This window comes from Cuculus canorus, chromosome 7 (assembly GCF_017976375.1).
Source record: "Cuculus canorus isolate bCucCan1 chromosome 7, bCucCan1.pri, whole genome shotgun sequence".
In the NCBI taxonomy this organism is placed as follows: Eukaryota; Metazoa; Chordata; class Aves; order Cuculiformes; family Cuculidae; genus Cuculus; species Cuculus canorus.
In genome coordinates, this window is record NC_071407.1 from 10,958,204 (window position 1) to 10,975,749 (window position 17,546).

General features: G+C 47.2%; 1 protein-coding gene across 4 annotated transcripts in view; it reads left to right on the plus strand.

The window, feature by feature from the left end:
• The first annotated feature begins 5,799 nt into the window (after positions 1-5,799).
• The window catches only part of XPNPEP1 (X-prolyl aminopeptidase 1), a 33,007-nt gene continuing 21,260 nt past the window's right edge, over positions 5,800-17,546 (plus strand). Inside the window, exons 1-5 of one of the 4 annotated variants that reach the window (XM_054071503.1) lie at positions 5,800-5,849; positions 7,884-7,979; positions 9,936-10,060; positions 15,693-15,756; positions 17,438-17,542. In XM_054071503.1, coding sequence (XP_053927478.1) covers positions 9,944-10,060; positions 15,693-15,756; positions 17,438-17,542 — 286 coding nt within the window. In that variant the 5' untranslated portion in view covers positions 5,800-5,849; positions 7,884-7,979; positions 9,936-9,943. Of the gene's footprint in view, positions 5,850-6,134; positions 7,980-9,935; positions 10,061-15,692; positions 15,757-17,437; positions 17,543-17,546 lie in introns of those variants that run through there. The other 3 variants (XM_054071504.1, XM_054071505.1, XM_054071502.1) reach the window with 3 other exon arrangements.

Below are 17,546 nucleotides of genomic sequence, written 5' to 3' on the forward strand. Positions count from 1 at the left end.
GGTCCCACCAATGTGGGCAAACAGTTCCCACCATGAAAAGGCTGTGGGCTTGCATTGTGGGCTGGGGGCATCCTGGGAGATTAGATTGCAAAACAGGAGTCTAAATTTCACAGGCACCAGGAGAAAGTGAGTGAATGAAATGAATATTACAACCGTAATAAAGATACAATGGGTATGGGAGGGTTGATAAGATAACAGGTCTTGTTTTGTGGCTTATTTCCTGGCCTTGATCACTTGATAGGGATCAAGATTGCAACAGAGTTAACGTTTCTGTCACTTGGCAAAGTAGGTCTTTGGCAATTTTGGTTGCTAGTTGTCAGGCCTTCCTCTCTTGCCCTTCTCTTTTATAACTGAATGCAAATACAGTGCTATAAGAACATAAAAGCCTCATTAAGACAATTTAATTAAAAGCAAGGTATATTGAAGTACTTTCACAAAATATCTTTGCAACAGAACTTGCACCATTTTAGTTGAGAGAGAAAAGCTGCTTAGAAAGGACAGTTTCATATCTTTAAGCATTTCAGATTATATATCATAGACAGCACCACCTGATTAATTAATTATTGAAGTATTTTACATTATCTACATTGGCAAGTTCATTAGGGCCATGTCAAATCTTCCCACAGACACTGAGTGCCCAGGAAACATGCACCAAACATTTTAGCTTAACTGGAAAGCTCATTCCACTTTCTCTTATTTAACTTATTAGTCATGTATTATTCAAATGAAATAAAAAGTGCTGTCCTCTCTTCTCCTCTGGGCAACCTTCTGCAGCAACTGGCTCAATCAGCCTGCGTGTCCACCAGCCTCCACATGGGCCGTGTCTCAGCACCAATCTACCACGCACCCCAGATCCCACCAGGGCTCATCCATGGGCTTAACACTTGTCCTGCTGGATCAGGCCACTGGTGGTACTGGGATGCTTGCGGTGTTTGGATCTAGGTCTCTGCAAACAGGCAGGACATTAGCCCATGTGGTGCAGTCACGTTCCCACCCATAAAATGGCTGTTTACTGCAGAGGACTTGTCACCAGCATATTCAGGAGATATCTGCAAAATCCTTTCTGGCCTAAATACATCTTTTCTTAAAAGGCCATTCTTCTTCAGCGATGATGTTCCTATGCAGAGTACCCATCAGTTTGTTATTATTAATTCTACAAGGAAGAGAAGGAAGTTAGTTTAAATTTTAGTGCTCTACAAGTCAAAACCAATTAGAAGTCACCTCTTGGTACAGAAGACTTTACAATGTGGCTCTGCAATACTGGGTACTCAATAGCAGCTACGAAGCTCTTGCAGACAGCAATGTTTTTCCTTCTATTTTCTGCCTCCTTTGGCACATTTTTGGGAGAGGGAAGTACAGACTTCTTTTAACCTTTATTAAATCACGATCTTGATCAGAAGACAGAATGGGGACACATTTTGGTCACCAAACAACATAGTAAGGTGTTTTCAGTGGTTGCTTAATTTATTTCATTTTAAATTTCAGAGAATCATCAATACCACATTGATAACCTGTCCACAGCTGTGTCTGTTATTTCTGCCCTGAGCTGGGACTGAAGTAGAGGAATTTAATCAAATTCAGTCCTCCTGGTTTGCTCCCTTCTCTTCCTGGCGTTATAGGGCAGTTAGAGGAGGTAGAACAGATCTGCAATCATGCCATAGCCACTCTCTTTGAACTAGTTCCTCACAGGTAGGATGGCATCTCAGACCTGGAGGAATTAATGAAGCAAGTTTGATGGAGATGATGAGCTTTCCCCTGCCCTGTTTTTACTCTGGTACACTGGGTTCTGTGAACAGCCTGCATATTTCATGCTGTGGACACTCCCCAAGTCATACTCCCACACAGGAGATATATTTTCTTTCCTCCCTGCGTTTGATTGCTGCTGCTCCCACAGTCCGTTAGCTAACCCAAACAGATTTAATAATGATTCACTGGCACAAAAAATAATCAAACAAACAATTTCACTGGCACAGATGTCAAGATTACCTTGTGTTTAAACCACTGTCCTAAATTAAGCCAAACTGAAAGCTCTGCACAGCAGGAAGGGAAGAGGCCAGACACTCTTAGCTCTGTCCCTGGGAAGCCAGTGTGGAGCACGTGGACCAGGCCAAGGAGGGGTCGGAGTCTCCTGTTCCCTTGGGTACAACATGCACAAGCAAGGAAACAAGGGGGAGGAAAAGGCATTCTCGTGGAGCAGCACTACTTGGAGAGCTGGAAAGGCACGTGATGAACATTTGAAATGTGTTGGGCTTGTCCGTCTCCCTTCCCTGGGCTTGTGCAGAGCTCCGGCAGGTGCAGCTCTCCACAACTCTCCATTAAGAGCTGCAGCCCAATGCAAAATCTAACCCCAAATTATCATGAGTCAGAAGAGTCTGAATGGACCATTTCACAACTCTGACTGGATTCATCTGTAGAGGTCACCATTGGCAGATGATCACGGTGATCGTTATGTCAATGTTGCAGTGCTTTTAAAATGTCCTGACATGTGCTTTAGTATGAGCATTGCTGGATGCTGGCTGGTTTCCAGTAAACGAATCTTCTCAGCAAATATTATGCGGGGTGAGCATAACGTGGTCTGTAATACAAATGCAAAACATGAGTGTAGTTTACCCTGAGGGATGTACTGATGTGATGATCTAAATGGGCTTTTCCAGCCCAGACTGCCAGGACTGTATGGGTCCCTTGTGAGCAGGGCTGGAAGATGTGATGACAATCCTTGGGAAATAGCAATTAGCTTCACCCAAGGAAATTAACAAGGGAAGAAAACTCTTTCTGCTGTAACAGTCATGATCACCAGCCTCCTCCTTCCCCCTCTCTCTGGTTCCTCCTTAGGGACAGCCTGCAGCTCCAGCTCCATTCAATGACTCTTCACAGTGCTGGGATGCTGATTGCAGGACAGACCTTTTATTCTCTTCTGTTGTATTACAAGTTATGCTGTGCTGATTTATGCCCTAGATTTTACTCCAGCACTGTCTGAGATAGGGCTCCACAACATGGAGAGAGCTGCACAGGGTGGCATTTGCTGGCCAGGGCTGGCTGCAGGATTTAGGGATGCAGGGGACCTGGAATTGCTCAGTCTGAAGAATGGTCAGAGAGAAGAGGGAGCCAGATCCTTTGCAGATATGCACAGCGAAAGAGCAAGGGACAAGCTGCAACAAGGAAATTCTGCTTGGATACCAGGAATAAACGTTTTTGCTCCAAGGTGGTCAGCACTAGCACAGGCTGCCCAGGGAGCCCGTGCTGCTCCTTTCTTGCACATAGTCAAAATCCAGCAAGACAGTCTAAGCCACCTGCTCTAGCTTTGAAGCTGGCTTTGCTTTTAGCAGGGAGGTTGGACTGAAGACCTCAAAAAGCCTCTACCCTCTGAATTACTCTACATTTCTCTCATCCTTTATTTGCTTCATGCTTCCCCTGGAAATAGGTGAATAGTTGTGGAGTCCCAGGTGGCTTAGTAAAAGCCTAGCTTGTGTTTGCTTGCTAGATGCAGCAGCAAATGTTTGGCCGTTTGTGGGTACAACTCTGTGGACTACAGCACTGGCATGGACTGAGGGAGGGGAAGGAGGAAGGGGAGAGGAGCTGCTGACTACACTTTTTCTGCTCTGGAAAAATGCATACAGACCGAGGCCCACAAGCAGTTCCATGAGCTGGCTGTGTACCCACAGTTCTCCCTCACCAGCGGGATGCTGGTTGTAGCATCCAGCCTGGGCATCTTTAAGGGCCCAGTCCCGAGCACCAGGCAGCCAGCCCAGGCTCTTCTCTCCCAGGATGTGCAGGAGGCCCTGAAATAAGATGAACCCCACCGAGAACCACATTTTCGTCCTGTCTTCGTCCTCGCAGAGTCACGGTTACACTGGGAGCAGTGATGAACCCTATTGAAAAGAGGTTACTGCAGCTCTGTCATAGCATGGGGGCCAGAGGGTCCCCAGGGTACCGACTGCTGCAAGCAAATCCCTCCAGCATGGACACAATTACAAAGCAGAATTTTCACTTTTGTTGTAGCCTCTCTTGGTGGCGATCTCCTAATTTCTGTAACAGCCTCCTGTTTTTGTCAATAGGGTTGACTTATAGTCTGCTTGTAAAAAACTGCCAGGGCCAGAGGAGAGTGATGGAAGGTATTTTCATCATGGAACATGCATGGCAAATGGCCAGATTTTTACAATTGCACTCACTGTTGTTACAAATACAATCTACTCCCAAGGAGAAAACTGAGGGTAATTCATCTTGAAAAGGAGATGATACCTTTTCTGCTGAGGCTGTAAGCCAAGCAATGGGATGCTGCCATTTTCCAGGAGCTATGTTCAGCACCAGAGACAAATTTGCAGGGTACACAAAGCCCATCAGCTCAGTGCTGGGGTAGCTACTGTAAGCCCCCAGCACCTCTGGCTCCGCCTGGCTCCTTGTCCCCTCCACTTCAGCAGCTCCAAAGCCCCAAGGGCTCTAAGGCCAGGAGGGCTGCACAGGCTGCGGAGTGAGAGGAACATTTGTGGGCGGCCTCTAATCATAGAATCACAGAAATGTTAAGGTTGTAAATGACCTCTAAGATCAAGTCCAACCATCAGCCCAATACCGCTGTGCCTACTAAGCCATGTCCCGAGGCGCAAAATCTACACATTTTTTTGACCACCTCCAGAGACAGTGAGTTCACCACTCCCCTGGGCAGTCTGCTCCAGTGCTTTACCCCTCTTTCAGCAAAGAAATTTTTCCTAATATCCAATCTAAATCTCCCCTGGTGCAACTTGAGGCCCATTTCCTCTCATCCTATCACTTGTAACTGGGGAGAACAGACCAGCACCTGCCTCGCTACAACCTCCTTTCAGGCAGTTGTAGAGAGGAATAACGTCTCCCCTCAGCCTCCTCTTCTCCAGGCTAAACAACCCCAGTTCCCTCAGCCACTCCTTGGAACACTTGTTCTCCACACCCTTCAGCAGCTTTGTTGCCCTTCTCTGGACACGCTCCAGCCGCCCAAAGTCTTTCTTGCAGTGAGGGTCCCAAATCTAAACACAGGATTCAAGGTGTGTCCTCACAAGCGCTGAATAGAGGGCCATGGTCCCGCTGGCCACACTATTCCTGATACAAGCCAGGATGCTGCTGGCCGCCTTGGGCACCCGGGCACATTGCTGGCTCACGTTCATCCCTCTGCGACAGCGGTTTTGGATGTTGGAGAGCAACATGGCACAGAGGTGAGCACGGACGAGGCTTTCGGTACAGGCGATTTACTCGGCTCCCGTTTTTCCCCCTGGGAAGCATTCGCAGCTCGCCCTGCGCGGCTGTCACGGCGGGTTCTGCCCTGCCCGCAGGCCCCTGCCCGGGCTCCCCCCGTGGGATGCCGGCGGCAGCACGGCGAGCTGCCACGCTCCCTGCCCCTCGTCCTGCTCCCGCTGCACGTCCTTGTCGTGTCCCACTCCTGCTCCCGTTCCCAGCCCTCTTCCTTGTCCCGGTCCCATTTCCTGCCCCGGTTCTGCTCCCTGTCCCTCGTCCTCGTTCCTGTCCTGGTCCTGCCCCCGTTCCACTCCCCGCCCTCATTCCCCTCTCTCGTCCTCGTCCACTCCAGTCCTGGTCCCGTTCCCGCTCTCGGCCCTTGTACTCGTTCCATTCCCGGTTCCAGTCCCGTCCCAGTCCTCGTCCCCGGCCCCATCCCCGTCCCCGGCCCCATCCCCATCCCATTCCCATCCCTGTCCTCATCTCATCCCCATCCCAGTCCCCATCCTCATCTCCGTCCCCGTCCCGCCCCCGTCCCGATTCCCATCCCGGTTCCCGCTCCCACTCCGCCCCCCCCGACCCGCCGCGCGCCGCCCGTGACGTCACGGCGCGGTCCCCACGTGGTCTCTGACGCGGCGGGCGGGCGGCAGGTGAGGCGCGGCGGGCGGGGGCCGCGGGGCGCGGGGGCCTCGGGCTGGGCCCGGCCCGGCCTCCCCCACCAGCCGGAGCCTCTCGGGGCGTCCGGGCCCTGCCGCGTGTCCAGGCCCAGGCGGCCCGTTCGGCCCTGCCCGGGGCGGGTTTGGCTTGGGGCGGGGCGGGCCGGGCTGGGGGTCTCGGTGCGTTCAGGGTGGGGACGAGCGGCGGGGTTTGTGCCTCGGCGCGGGGCAGCGAGGGCTCAGGCTGCCTGGCCGGCCCGGGCCGGGGTTGAGGCCCCGTCACTGGTTCCTGGCAATGCAAACTTAGGGGCTCATTTCAATCGAGTTTATTTATAAAGAGAAAACAACGAGGAAATTATCAGAAGGACGAGTATATTCAAAGCAAACAGGACATAATTGAGAGCAGCACTGCAGAGAAGGGCTTAGGGGTGCTGGTCGATGAGAAGCTCGACATGAGCCAACAATGTGCTCTTTGCAGCCCGTAAGGCCACCGTGTTCTGGGCCGCATCAAAAGAAGCGTGGCCAGCAGAGCGAGGGAGGGGATTCTGCCCCTCTATTCCTCTCTTGTGAGACCTCATCTGGAGTATTGTGTCCAGTTCTGGAATCCTCAACATAAGAAGGATATGGAGCTGTTGGAATGGGTCCAGAGGAGGGCTACAAAGATGATCAGAGGGCTGGAGCACCTCCCGTACGAGGACAGGCTGAGAGAATTGGGGTTGTTCAGCCTGGGGAAGGCTCAGAGGAGATTTTATAGTGACCTTCCAGTACCTGAAAGGGACCACAAGAAAGCTGGGGCAGGACTGTTCACAAAGGCTTGTAGTGATAGGACTAGAGGCAGCTGGAGAGGGGCAGATTTAGACTAGACATAAGGAAGACTTTTCACCATGAGAGTGGTGATGTACTAGAATAAGTTGCCCAGGGAAGTGGTGGATGCCCCATCCCTGGAGTGTTCAAGGCCAGGTTGGATGGGGCCTTGGGCAGCCTGATCCAGTGGGACATATCCCTGCTCATGGCAGGAGTGTTGACACTAGGTGATCTTTAAGGTCCCTTCCAACCCAAACTATTCTATGATCCTATGATAATCAATTTGAACAAATTTATTCATAAAAGAGAAAACAATGAGGAAATTATCAGAAGGATGAGTGTATCCCAAGCAAACAAGTCATAATTAACTTGAACACATTTATTCATAAAAGAGAAAATTATGAGGAAATTATCAGAAGGACGAGTGTATCCGAAGCAAACAGGACATAAACGCTCGGTGGTCTAACACAGCAGCCACAGGCAGACCCAGATGTAGCCTGACCTCTTGGCCTCCCCTCCCTTCCCTGCTGTGTCACTGACGTATGCCCTGACACCACAGGCCTCTTGGCCCTAACCCTCGTCATTGCTGGCGCCTGGGGTTGCAGCAGCCCATTGCTCTGTGTGCATGTGGGAGGTAGGAGGAGGTGTGTGCTTCCTCCAGCAGGATTTTTGCCGTCGCTTTTTGCCCTGTGTGCCTGATAGAGATGCTGTCCAGGCAGGATCTGGCCTGGGCTCTTGGAGAACTGTCTCCTGTGATTTGAGTGAGGTGTAGATAGAATCATAGAATGGTTTGGGTTGGAAGGGACCTTAAAGATCATCTAGTTCCAACGCAGCTGCCATGATATGGGAGAATATGTATGTCTAGACAGTGACAGGTTTTGGGATCCCGCTCTGACTGCCATCATGCTGCAGTGATATTTGCATGTTAATTCTGCTTGTCTTAGTTTCCTCATCTGTAAAATGAGGAGTAGCCTCCAACAGAATGATTGTGAAAACAAGTTGGCATAAAACAGCACACTCTCGCAAGACTTAATCGTAAGTCTTGACTAGCAAATGCCTGGCCCTTGAGGTTCCCTGCTACCCCATAGTTCACCCTCAGTGTGTCTGTAATCTCACCAGTGGAACGTACAGTTAATGCATTTTCAGCTCTTTGCTGGGGGGTGAGAGTGTTTTATGGGGGGCAAAGTTTGTTAGCCACTTCAGTTTTGCCCTTTGATTTCTCAGGCACAGTGGAGCTTATGAAGGCCAAGCAAAGAGCTGAATTGTATTTTGTGTGAGCAGAGGCAAGAGGCATCCAGACGTGAGGAACTACAAAGGCAGGTAATGAAGCAGTTAGGGCAGGGAATGGGGCTTTTCTTGCACTGCTAAATGCTCTACCTTTATTTCATCTGTGGTTTGTTTTAGTCACTGGAGTGATTAAATAATGATAGAGAAACTGCTTTAACTTTGTAGAGGCTTATAATCATGGCCAAGAAAGGAAAGGTCACTTGTTAAAAATTATAGGGGGACTAGAGTAAATGACTATGAAAGATCTGGGAGAAAATAGCTTCTCTTTCTCTCGAAATTGAAGACAATTTTATTGGGAAGTTTGTGGAGGATTATTTTAGAGTGATTTCTTATACTGTAGGGGTTATCTGAAATAGGTGCACTCCTTAATATGGGTTTTGTTGGTAATCTAGCTTAGACGTATCTTTAATATTGGAAGCGAATCTTTCAGCAGTGAGAGTACTTTCGAAATGGTTTGTTTTTTTTTTTTCTTTTTGTCCTTGAGAGAATCTCTTTCTTGGTGAGAAAACCATGGCTTGTCAGCAAGGAGCATTATTAAAAGGCAAAGCCTTGTCATTCCTTGCTTACTTAAATGAGATTTTCACGCTCCTGGAGACAAAGCACAGGTCGAGAAAGAAAACTGTGTCCTTATGAGTTTGTAGAAAGAGATTCTTTTCTGCTGGCTAGTCACTATGTTGTTGCTCTCTCTCCATTGTTTTTTTCTTCTGTCTGAACATAAATCAGCAGCAATGTTATAGAGTGTTTACAGAGGGCAGGCAGAAACAATCACGGTATAATAAAGTTCAGTGTAGCTTGCAAGCATTATATAAAACTATTAAATTTGTCCTGGGAGTAAATCTGAGGTGTAGTCTAATCCCAGTGAAGGCACTGGAATCAGGATACCAAATGTATGGTGCCTTTTGAGCTTGATTTACTTGTTGTGGTCTGAGTTCTAAAACACGGTGTACCTGTGGGCAGACGGTTGGTCACACACAAGTCTGCTGAGCTCTAAACTTCCTGTGAGGAGACATGTGAATGGTGGTCTTAGTTTGAGATTTTTGCACCTGAATGCATCAGATCTTGTTTCAGTTCTTGACTTGGTCATGGTGTTGCTGTGTGACCGTGGTCTTGCAACGTTTGTGTAATGGAGGCAGTTTTTCTGTCTTCTGGTTTAGATGGCAAACATTGCAGAGCAGGGGCTGTGCCTTATTGTGTTTTGGCATAAGACCGTAGTGTTTCTTAGGGCTCCTAGTAGCTGAGGTGTAAATAGAATAAGTGCCAGCATAAGCAAAAAATGTTTGAGACTTGCATGCTATTTGCTTCTGCCATCTATTATTTGTTTATGGACGTGGCTATGAAATGAGCTGTGAAATGAACCGGTCAGAATAAATTACTGCATAGCATGGCATTCAAGCAGCACAGAGCCTACCTACCTTGCACGGGAAAGTGACACAATTAAAGCTGTAAGATCCCAGTGTGTTCTCAAAAACGTGAAAGGAATAGATAGAGAACTGGGAAGGGCATTATTCCACTGTCGGCACCCTTTGGAGATGTGAGCGAAGAGAGGAAGGAGAGAACCTCTGAAGAGGTTCAGGTTACTTGATTTTTGTAGGCTTCTGGGCCAGGCGTCCCCCACGACTTGAACATCCTCTGCAGTCAGCTGGTGCCTTTCACTGCAGCCTTCGCTCACGTCAGCACAGCCGCATGGCCTGATGCATCACTGTATGTGGTGCTCACATTTAGCCCTGGCTATTGATGATTTTTGGGTAGCAAATTGAGAGGCTTATGTTCACTGCAGTGGCAAAGATACTTTCTGACCTCAACCTGATCCCTCCTTCTCAAGGAACATGAATGAAGTGACAATACAGAAGAAGTTGTGGGCTGAGAGAGGTGATGTTGGCACAGTTGTCCCACAGGGCAGTTTCCAGGGATCATGGCTTCCAAACTGTGCATGAGTGGCCTGGGACAGCTGGAGAAGTTCTGAAGTTTTATGCTTTGTTTTATTTGCAGGTGGGAAGATGAGTCCGAAAATTACAACAGAGCTGCTGAAGCAACTGCGGCAGGTGATGAAGAGTCCCAAGTATGTCCAGGAGCCTGTCCAAGCCTACATAGTGCCATCTGGAGATGCCCATCAGGTATGGATGGATGGATTATTAGAATTATTGCACTTTCCTTCCCTGCAAAAAAGAAAAGCCAGGGGATTAACAACATCATCCTTCATTCACTCATTTTAATGGTTCTAGCATAAAAGCCTAGGTAACCTGAGAAACATCATATTGGAAAAAGTTACTGGAGTCTGTCCAGGAGACTGAGGTTTTTATGTTCTTGTAACAAATCAGCATGTCTATTGCACCAGCAGTTTCTCATGAGATTTCCTCTGTGAAGCTCATGCTGCAAAACAGGGAGCTTGCCAGAGCACTTGCTGTCCCCATCCTGGCTGTGGGGAAGAACGGATTTATTGGGGGAGTAAAAGGCATTATCTGGGTATTAGGTTCCCCATTAGCACATCCTAATCAACACATACACTTAAGAGATGGGGTGAAGGATTAGTGCAGAGCTTTCCCTTTGCTAGATCCAGTTCTTGCTGGAATTTCTCCCTTATGCTGAAGCCCTTCAGATCCCACACAGTGAGGCCATTGGAAAGGCAGGGATAGAACAGGTGACAGTGACACTTCCCTTCTAATGCTGCTCTGCATCAGCTTGTTCTGTGCACTTAAAAAAGTGTGAAAGTCTGGGCCCAGGGTGGTAACCCGTGGCAGTAACTGTTGTGTGCTTCTTCCACTGTGAAGATTTTTGTAGTCTGTGACATGACTTTTGAATTGCTGAACTGCCGTTCACCTCCTCTGCCTGCTCATATACTAGTTTCACTCTTCTGTTCACTCTGTTAAGAGACCCAAGAACTGCCAAGGGTTTTTTCCTCCTCAGCCATTTTCGGGAAACAAAAGACCTGAAGCTTTCCTGGCTCACACCCAAAGTTCCCTTTTACCCCAGGGTGCACAGGAGCAAAATGCAACTGAATAGGAACCTTTGCCCTTGACTTGGCACAGGGCTGAGCTGGGTCCAGACTTGCCTGTGCCCTGGGACCGTATGTGCAGCATTGTGTTTCCTCTTAGGGAGATCCAAACTTGGGCAGGTAGAGGGAAGGCAATTTCTGCAGCTGCTGTTGTCTGCTGCATTCCTGCCTCAAGCTGCCTCCATCCATATATAACTCTGGTTTCATTTCACTAGATGTTAAATGCTGTCATGTGAGTTGAAGAATGTGACCCTCAGGTCTTCTGGGTTTTTCTCTTGCTTTCTTTTCCTTGACAGAGTGCAGTTAAGCGGAGAACTCCATGTTGCTATTTCCTGCTGGGTGAGTTGGTCAGGTTTCTCTGCAGAGCAAACCTATCTGAACAGAAACGATTACTAAAAGCTGCTGATGCTGGCGCCTGCTGACTAGCTAGTGCAGGGGGTTGTCTGTGAGGTTTGGGAACTGGTGCAGTTTTAGGCATTGGACACCTGTTGATCCAAGAACAGGCTTACTGATTCCAGGTAAATTGTGATTAGCTGAGATTTGCAGCCTCCCGACATTCCAAGCAAGGGTTTGTTTCCTGTACGCAAATAAGAACTATACAGCCCTGCAGTCACATTTTGCTCTTAGGCAGTTCCCGCCATGACTCAAAAGGCTGTGGTTTAGTGATACCCATGCTTTTGGTGGCTTGAGCCGTTTCCTCCCCACAGCCCAAATCTACTTACTGCTGTCCTTGCCTCTCGCTGCTGTTCCTGAGGCTGTCCTGGGATCCGCATCAGAGAACTTGTCGATAAAGAGGGCTTTCCTTCCTGTGATGTTGACATAGGGTTTAGATTGAGGGAAACTTTATTCTTTTCTGGGTTGCAAAGGAATTGCTGGGTTTGACTGATGCTGATACACTCCCAGTGCTGCAACTTGCTGAGGAATTCCTCTTTGTAACACTGGGAATGTTTGAGCTCTGAGTTCTATGATACTTTTCATACTCATTTTCTTGCCTAGGTTACAGTACTGCCAGGAGGCTTGCCACCAGCTGTATCCATTGCTTTCCATGCTTAGTTGTGTAAAGGAGTTGAAAGACTTGCAGAGCTTCTCAAACACAACTGATTCTGGCTCTGTCTTAACCAAGGCTGTTAATGCCTTGGATTTGTGACTCTTGCAGCCAGCCCTAAATGTTGGCTGCTTTGTTTTTTGAAACTTTTAATGCTGGTTATAAGAAGACAGAAGAAACAAACTGTTTCCTAGGGGGCCTGGGTGGTCCAAAGGTTGGTGAGAAAGAAGGGCAGTCCCAGCCAACAGTGCACTGAAGTCCATACAAAGAACTCTGCTTACTTTCATGAGTGTTGTGTGGATCCTGTGGCTGGAGGTGTCAAAGGATCATGAAGGGGTGAAATACCATGTTTTCGGGAATGAGGCATTCAAGTCCTTCGTGGTTTGGTAAAAAATGCCTGTCTGAGCTTTTGGAGTGTTGCAGTGGTAAATGCAGGATCTGTTTTTATGTTGAGTCATGCAGTTTACGTTGAATTTGATGTTTGCCCATATAGGAATATTCAGAGATTGGAGGAGCTTTCTTCTTAATGGTGAGGAAAATGTTTGGATTAGAGCTTGAGTTTGCAGCCAGTCACAGCTTAACTGGGCCTGGCTTGCACTCCCAGGCCTTAACTTAGTGAAAACAAATTTGGTCAGATCTGGCCGATCTTCCACATCAAGGAAGCACCTGTCCACCTCTGGGTCCCATATTTGAGTTGGCGGGGATGCTGTCTTTGGGCTGGCTCTTTTGACACACAGTTATTCTGAGCTGAGGAATCAGTGGTGTTATAAAGAAAGAAGCAGCTTGTGCATAGGTTGCAGTGACCTGTTCCAGATCTTACCAATGCAGTTAGGTTTTTGGCAGTGAATACCGACCTCCTTCCAAGTACACAGCAGTGTTTGTTTTTTTAATGGCATCAGTGTCTTAGCTCTAAGGGCAGAGCGCTGCACTTTTTGTTGCTGATCTTGGTTGACATTAGCGTAGAATAAGCATTAACATGTTAATGGCCCAACCATGCAGACTGGTGATAAGCACCACTGATTTGTTTTGGGTTCTTCCTGCCCTAGCTGAGGGTTTCTGTGATGCAGACCCTAGTTTTGTCTCCATATCAATGACTGACAAGTATGGTTGAAAGCAGACGTGAAAGGCCTGAGGAGGACCAGGTTCAAGGCCATCAGAGCTGCAAGACAAGCCCCAGGAAAATACCTTCTTCTGACTGTACTGTGGCTTGTACTTTGTGTGGCATATGCAGGTGCTCCCCTTGTAATTTTAGCTTGTGCCAAACATGCACTTATCTTTCCACAGTGGGGGTTGCTGCATGGAACAGAACAGGTGGATGTGCAAGAATTCAGACTGACACATGAAAGAACCATCTTCCCCTCCAGATCCCTCATAGTCACTTTTAAAGCCCACCTGCCTCATTGTAAACTCTTAAAACATCCCCTGGATTTGTCTGTGAATGGGACAGCATGAGGTATTTCCCATGCAGTCAAGGTCTTTGATACTTTAGGTCAGCTTTTAGCTGATCTAAAACTGATAAACTTTTTCTTCTGTTTAGATTTTTTTTTTAATATATTTTTTTAATCCATTTCACTGTTCTGTGCTGTTAATGCAGACAGCTCAGTGGTAAGCCTTCCTATGAATGTGAGATTGCTTATCTGCTCGTCAGGGTAGCCTATAGTCTCTGCTGCATTGGCCAAGAGAAAGGGAAGAGAAGCCATTGGTCTAAGTTGAGATGTACTTAGTGATATGATCTACACTGGGAAATTTCCAGCGTCCCCTTTAGGCATCAGACCCTGGGAGATGGTGTTCCAGCTTTGAGCTGACAAATGTAGGAGATGGGAAGTCATAGTGTTCAACAGGCAGAGTAGTCATTAGGAAAGTTGAAATGGGGAATCCTCTTCAGGGCTGGCCTTCATGTTCTGTCCTGCTGCTGTGAGATAGGCAGTCAGGGAAACGGATGCGTGTTGCTGTTCCCAGAATGACTTTGTCCTTTCTGTCTGCTGATGCCTCCATCATTATTTTAAAAGGAGTTGGTGGTAATGGTGGAGCTGTGGTGGGCTGAGGTGGATCCACCCTGTCAGTTAGAGATGTGCTGAGGGCAGTCATCTCTTCCTGAGGTGGGTGTCTTGACCCCTCTTCTCCTCAGAGCTGCTGAGTGTATGTCCCAGTCCTGTGGAGTCTGTGGGGCTGGACAGGAAGAGGCACAGGGAACTGGAATGACTCAGAGATGAGGGCACCCATGGTCTTGATACCCACCCCATTTCTGCCAACTTTCATTTGCGGTGGATAAAATAGGTGATTTCTTGGGAGCATATGCCAGGGATCTTCCCTGTCAGTCAGGTGTGAAAGCTATTCAGCCCGATCCTCTTTTGCGCCATGGGTTTTGCTATCCCGTGGGCTCAGTTTCAAAACGTTAGTGGTGAAGGGTTAGTATCTGTTGCCTAGGGCTTCTCCCAGGAGCGGAAAGACAGCTGTTCTGGAGGGGTGTTGACTGGGGGGTGATTGGGAGCAGAAATAAAGAATTGGTTCCAGGTGCTGTGATTTGTGCTTCTTGCTCACTTCTGTGCTTTGAACCTTCTTCCTTCTTTAGAACAGAGTAACAGTTTTGAAGGAAGTATTTTCTAATGATCAGATGATTTTAAAAATAGCCCTGGCCAGAGACAGGGAAATGCAGTATCTATCACAGTGGAACTGAAACCACCTGAGAATTGGGCTACGATTTCTCAGCTCAGTCCCCAAAGTTTTTCTTTGGCCACTGCGCAGCTTGGGCCAGAGAAGCTTTATGGGCAGAGGAAGTGTCTTTGGTTTCAGACCATTTGTAAGGTACAAATCCAGGGGGTTTGAGCTCAAACATCAGTGCTGTCAGCTGGGATTAAACTGATTTGCTGAGCTGTGCTAGTTAATTAACAGGCCTACTCAGCAGTTCTGACCTGTGAATTTACCAGAATGGGATCCCATAAAAATGGTGTATGGGGTGTTTCAAGGTACCATTGTTCTTTTAATTTTGGCAGCTGCTGTGGATGTCAGGTATCTGTCCATTTTCAGGCTGCTCTGTAATGCTGCCAAGAGATGTGTCCACAAGCACAGGTTGTGGTGGGTTTGGGTTTAGGATTTGATTTTGATTCCCTCTTACTCGGCTTCTGGTGTAGGCAGGTTTTGAGTAGGCAAGAAGAAGTGAGAGCATCAGCATTATGAAAGGTCCTAAGGGTTACAGTTTTCACAGTTTTACCACCTTGATGATTTTCTTTCAATTTTGTTGTGGAAAGGGAAGTCTTAAAGGAATTCTTATAAATGTGGTGAGGGGACTTCACTGGAGATAGTGAGTTTTACAAATTTTATGCACTGATTACTCTGGTCTTCAAGATCAAGGGGTGCTTCTGTTTTCTTTTCCTTTTACATTGCAGCTTCAAAGGCAGCATTTGTTTGTTGCCCAAAGGGGAGGCTGAGTGTGAAATAAACATCTGCAAACTCTGAAGCACTTCAGTGTTTACAGACCTTTGTGGGAGAAAAGTGCTGGAGCTTAAAAAAAACCCAACCCAGTTGGATATAAATACAGTATAATCACAGACGATTAAATGTTCCAGTGGAGTAGAGCCTGGATTTTTTAACTCATTTCTTTCTCTCTGTGGTGTCCTTTAGGAGAAAAAGCTTATCAAAGTATTTGTCATCAGCTGATCTTTTTACCCTCCTGCTGCTATAAATAATTGCTGCCTCTTTTGTTTTCTAGAGTGAGTACATTGCACCCTGTGATTGCAGACGGGCGTTCATTTCTGGATTTGATGGCTCTGCAGGTACTTTTCCAGAACTTAAGTTCTTGCTAGTGTACATAATTCCTCTTTAAAGAAATAGTCTCATTCTTGACATAGAGGTCGGATGGAAAAGGAAATCTAGCTGGCATGTTTGGACTGTTTTCTTCCCATTTCAGCATCTGCAGAATTATATCTTGGCTACCCGCTGGAATTATATAATATCAGTGCAATAACAAGTTTTCAGAAAATGTTTGACCCCTGAATGAACTTCTTGTAAAGTAAAATCCTGTTAACTGTTTACGGTGGTACTTGTAACCTATGGGCATTTCTTCTGATGTGCAGCCAGTATGAACAGATTTTCACATTGCTCATTTGGGCTGGGTGAATAGTGGGTAGGCTTTAGCTAGGCTTTCTGTTTAAACAGAACCAGGGCCAGAAATGCTGCATTTAGAAACTGAACGCTGTGGAAAAGTTTGCTTGTCTTGCTGAGATAGGATGTTTTCTTGGCTGTTTGATAGGTCTGCATTTCAAGAGACTTAGTTTTTACCCTAGCTGTACCCTAATCTCTGTGATTGTTGGAAAGTCATTTTAATCTGTTGAGGTCTTCCCCTGCCTCCAATTGTAAACTAGATTAATAAATACTACTACCTATGTGTTTGGAGGGTCCATTCATCAGTTCCTATGAACTACTCTGGGACCTTGTGTGGAAGGCAATAAATCCAAGTCTGTGGGCTGCTGTTAATGGATAACATCAATCCTCTGTTCATTTCACGCCTTCTGCATGGCCTCTTCATAACCTTCCTCTCTATTTTTGGCCCTTGTTATGTAGTTGGAAGGTCTGTGTTCCCAGCCTAGCACTCAGTGAATCAGTGAGGTTTCACACAGCAGCTCACTTTGAGTTTCTTGCTTCATCTTTACAGGCTGAAGCAGCTTAAAATGGGGTTTCTGATGGGAGCGTTAGGTAGAAGACAATGAATTCATATTTGGAAACTCTACTCTGCTAATCTGAGCTTCACTTTCTGGTGACAGTACATGGTCAAGATGCAGGCACTCTAAAGACTTGGATTCAGTTTCTGTTTGTGTCATTTTTTTTTAATTGCCAAGGGCAAGGGAGCTTGAGTACCTTGCTGAGATTTCACTGCCTGCTTGCATCCCTTCATCTGGAGTCAGCGGAATGGGACAGACACTGAAACTAGCAGAATTTTATGTATTTCCTGTTCAGCCATCTCTGACAGAGCTGTAACATTTGGGAAAGGGGTACAGATGACAGGTGGGAGTGATACCCACATCCGCTAGCCTAGTAACAATGTTTTTGTGGATGGCCAGAGCCCAGGCTTCCTCCCTGTAAGAAGATGGGATGGAATCTGGGGATGTACAGCATGTGTTACTGTGACAACTGCCAAGTGGAGACTACAGTCTCTGTTACTGGAGGTTTGGAAAGCCTCGTTTACCCAGTTTCCTTGGCTGGCTGAGATATGTTTAAGTTGAGTTCATCTGAGGCAATTAATCAAGCAGTATCCTTGTTCGTGCTATCTCTGGATGGATTTGGAAGGTACAGGGGAAACAGTGAATATCTCCACTGAAACTAGACTGACTTTTGAACAGTGAGCAGAGCTGCCTTTTGAGGTATTGAGGTGCATTTCAAACATTCCCCCTGCTGTCTGAGTCTCTGCATGGTGGCTGCCCACCTCTAAATCACCCATCTTTCTGCCTTCCTTCCTAGGTACTGCCATAGTAACTGAACAGCATGCAGCAATGTGGACAGATGGGCGCTACTTTCTGCAAGCTGCACATCAAATGGATAACAACTGGACGCTTATGAAACTGGGTAC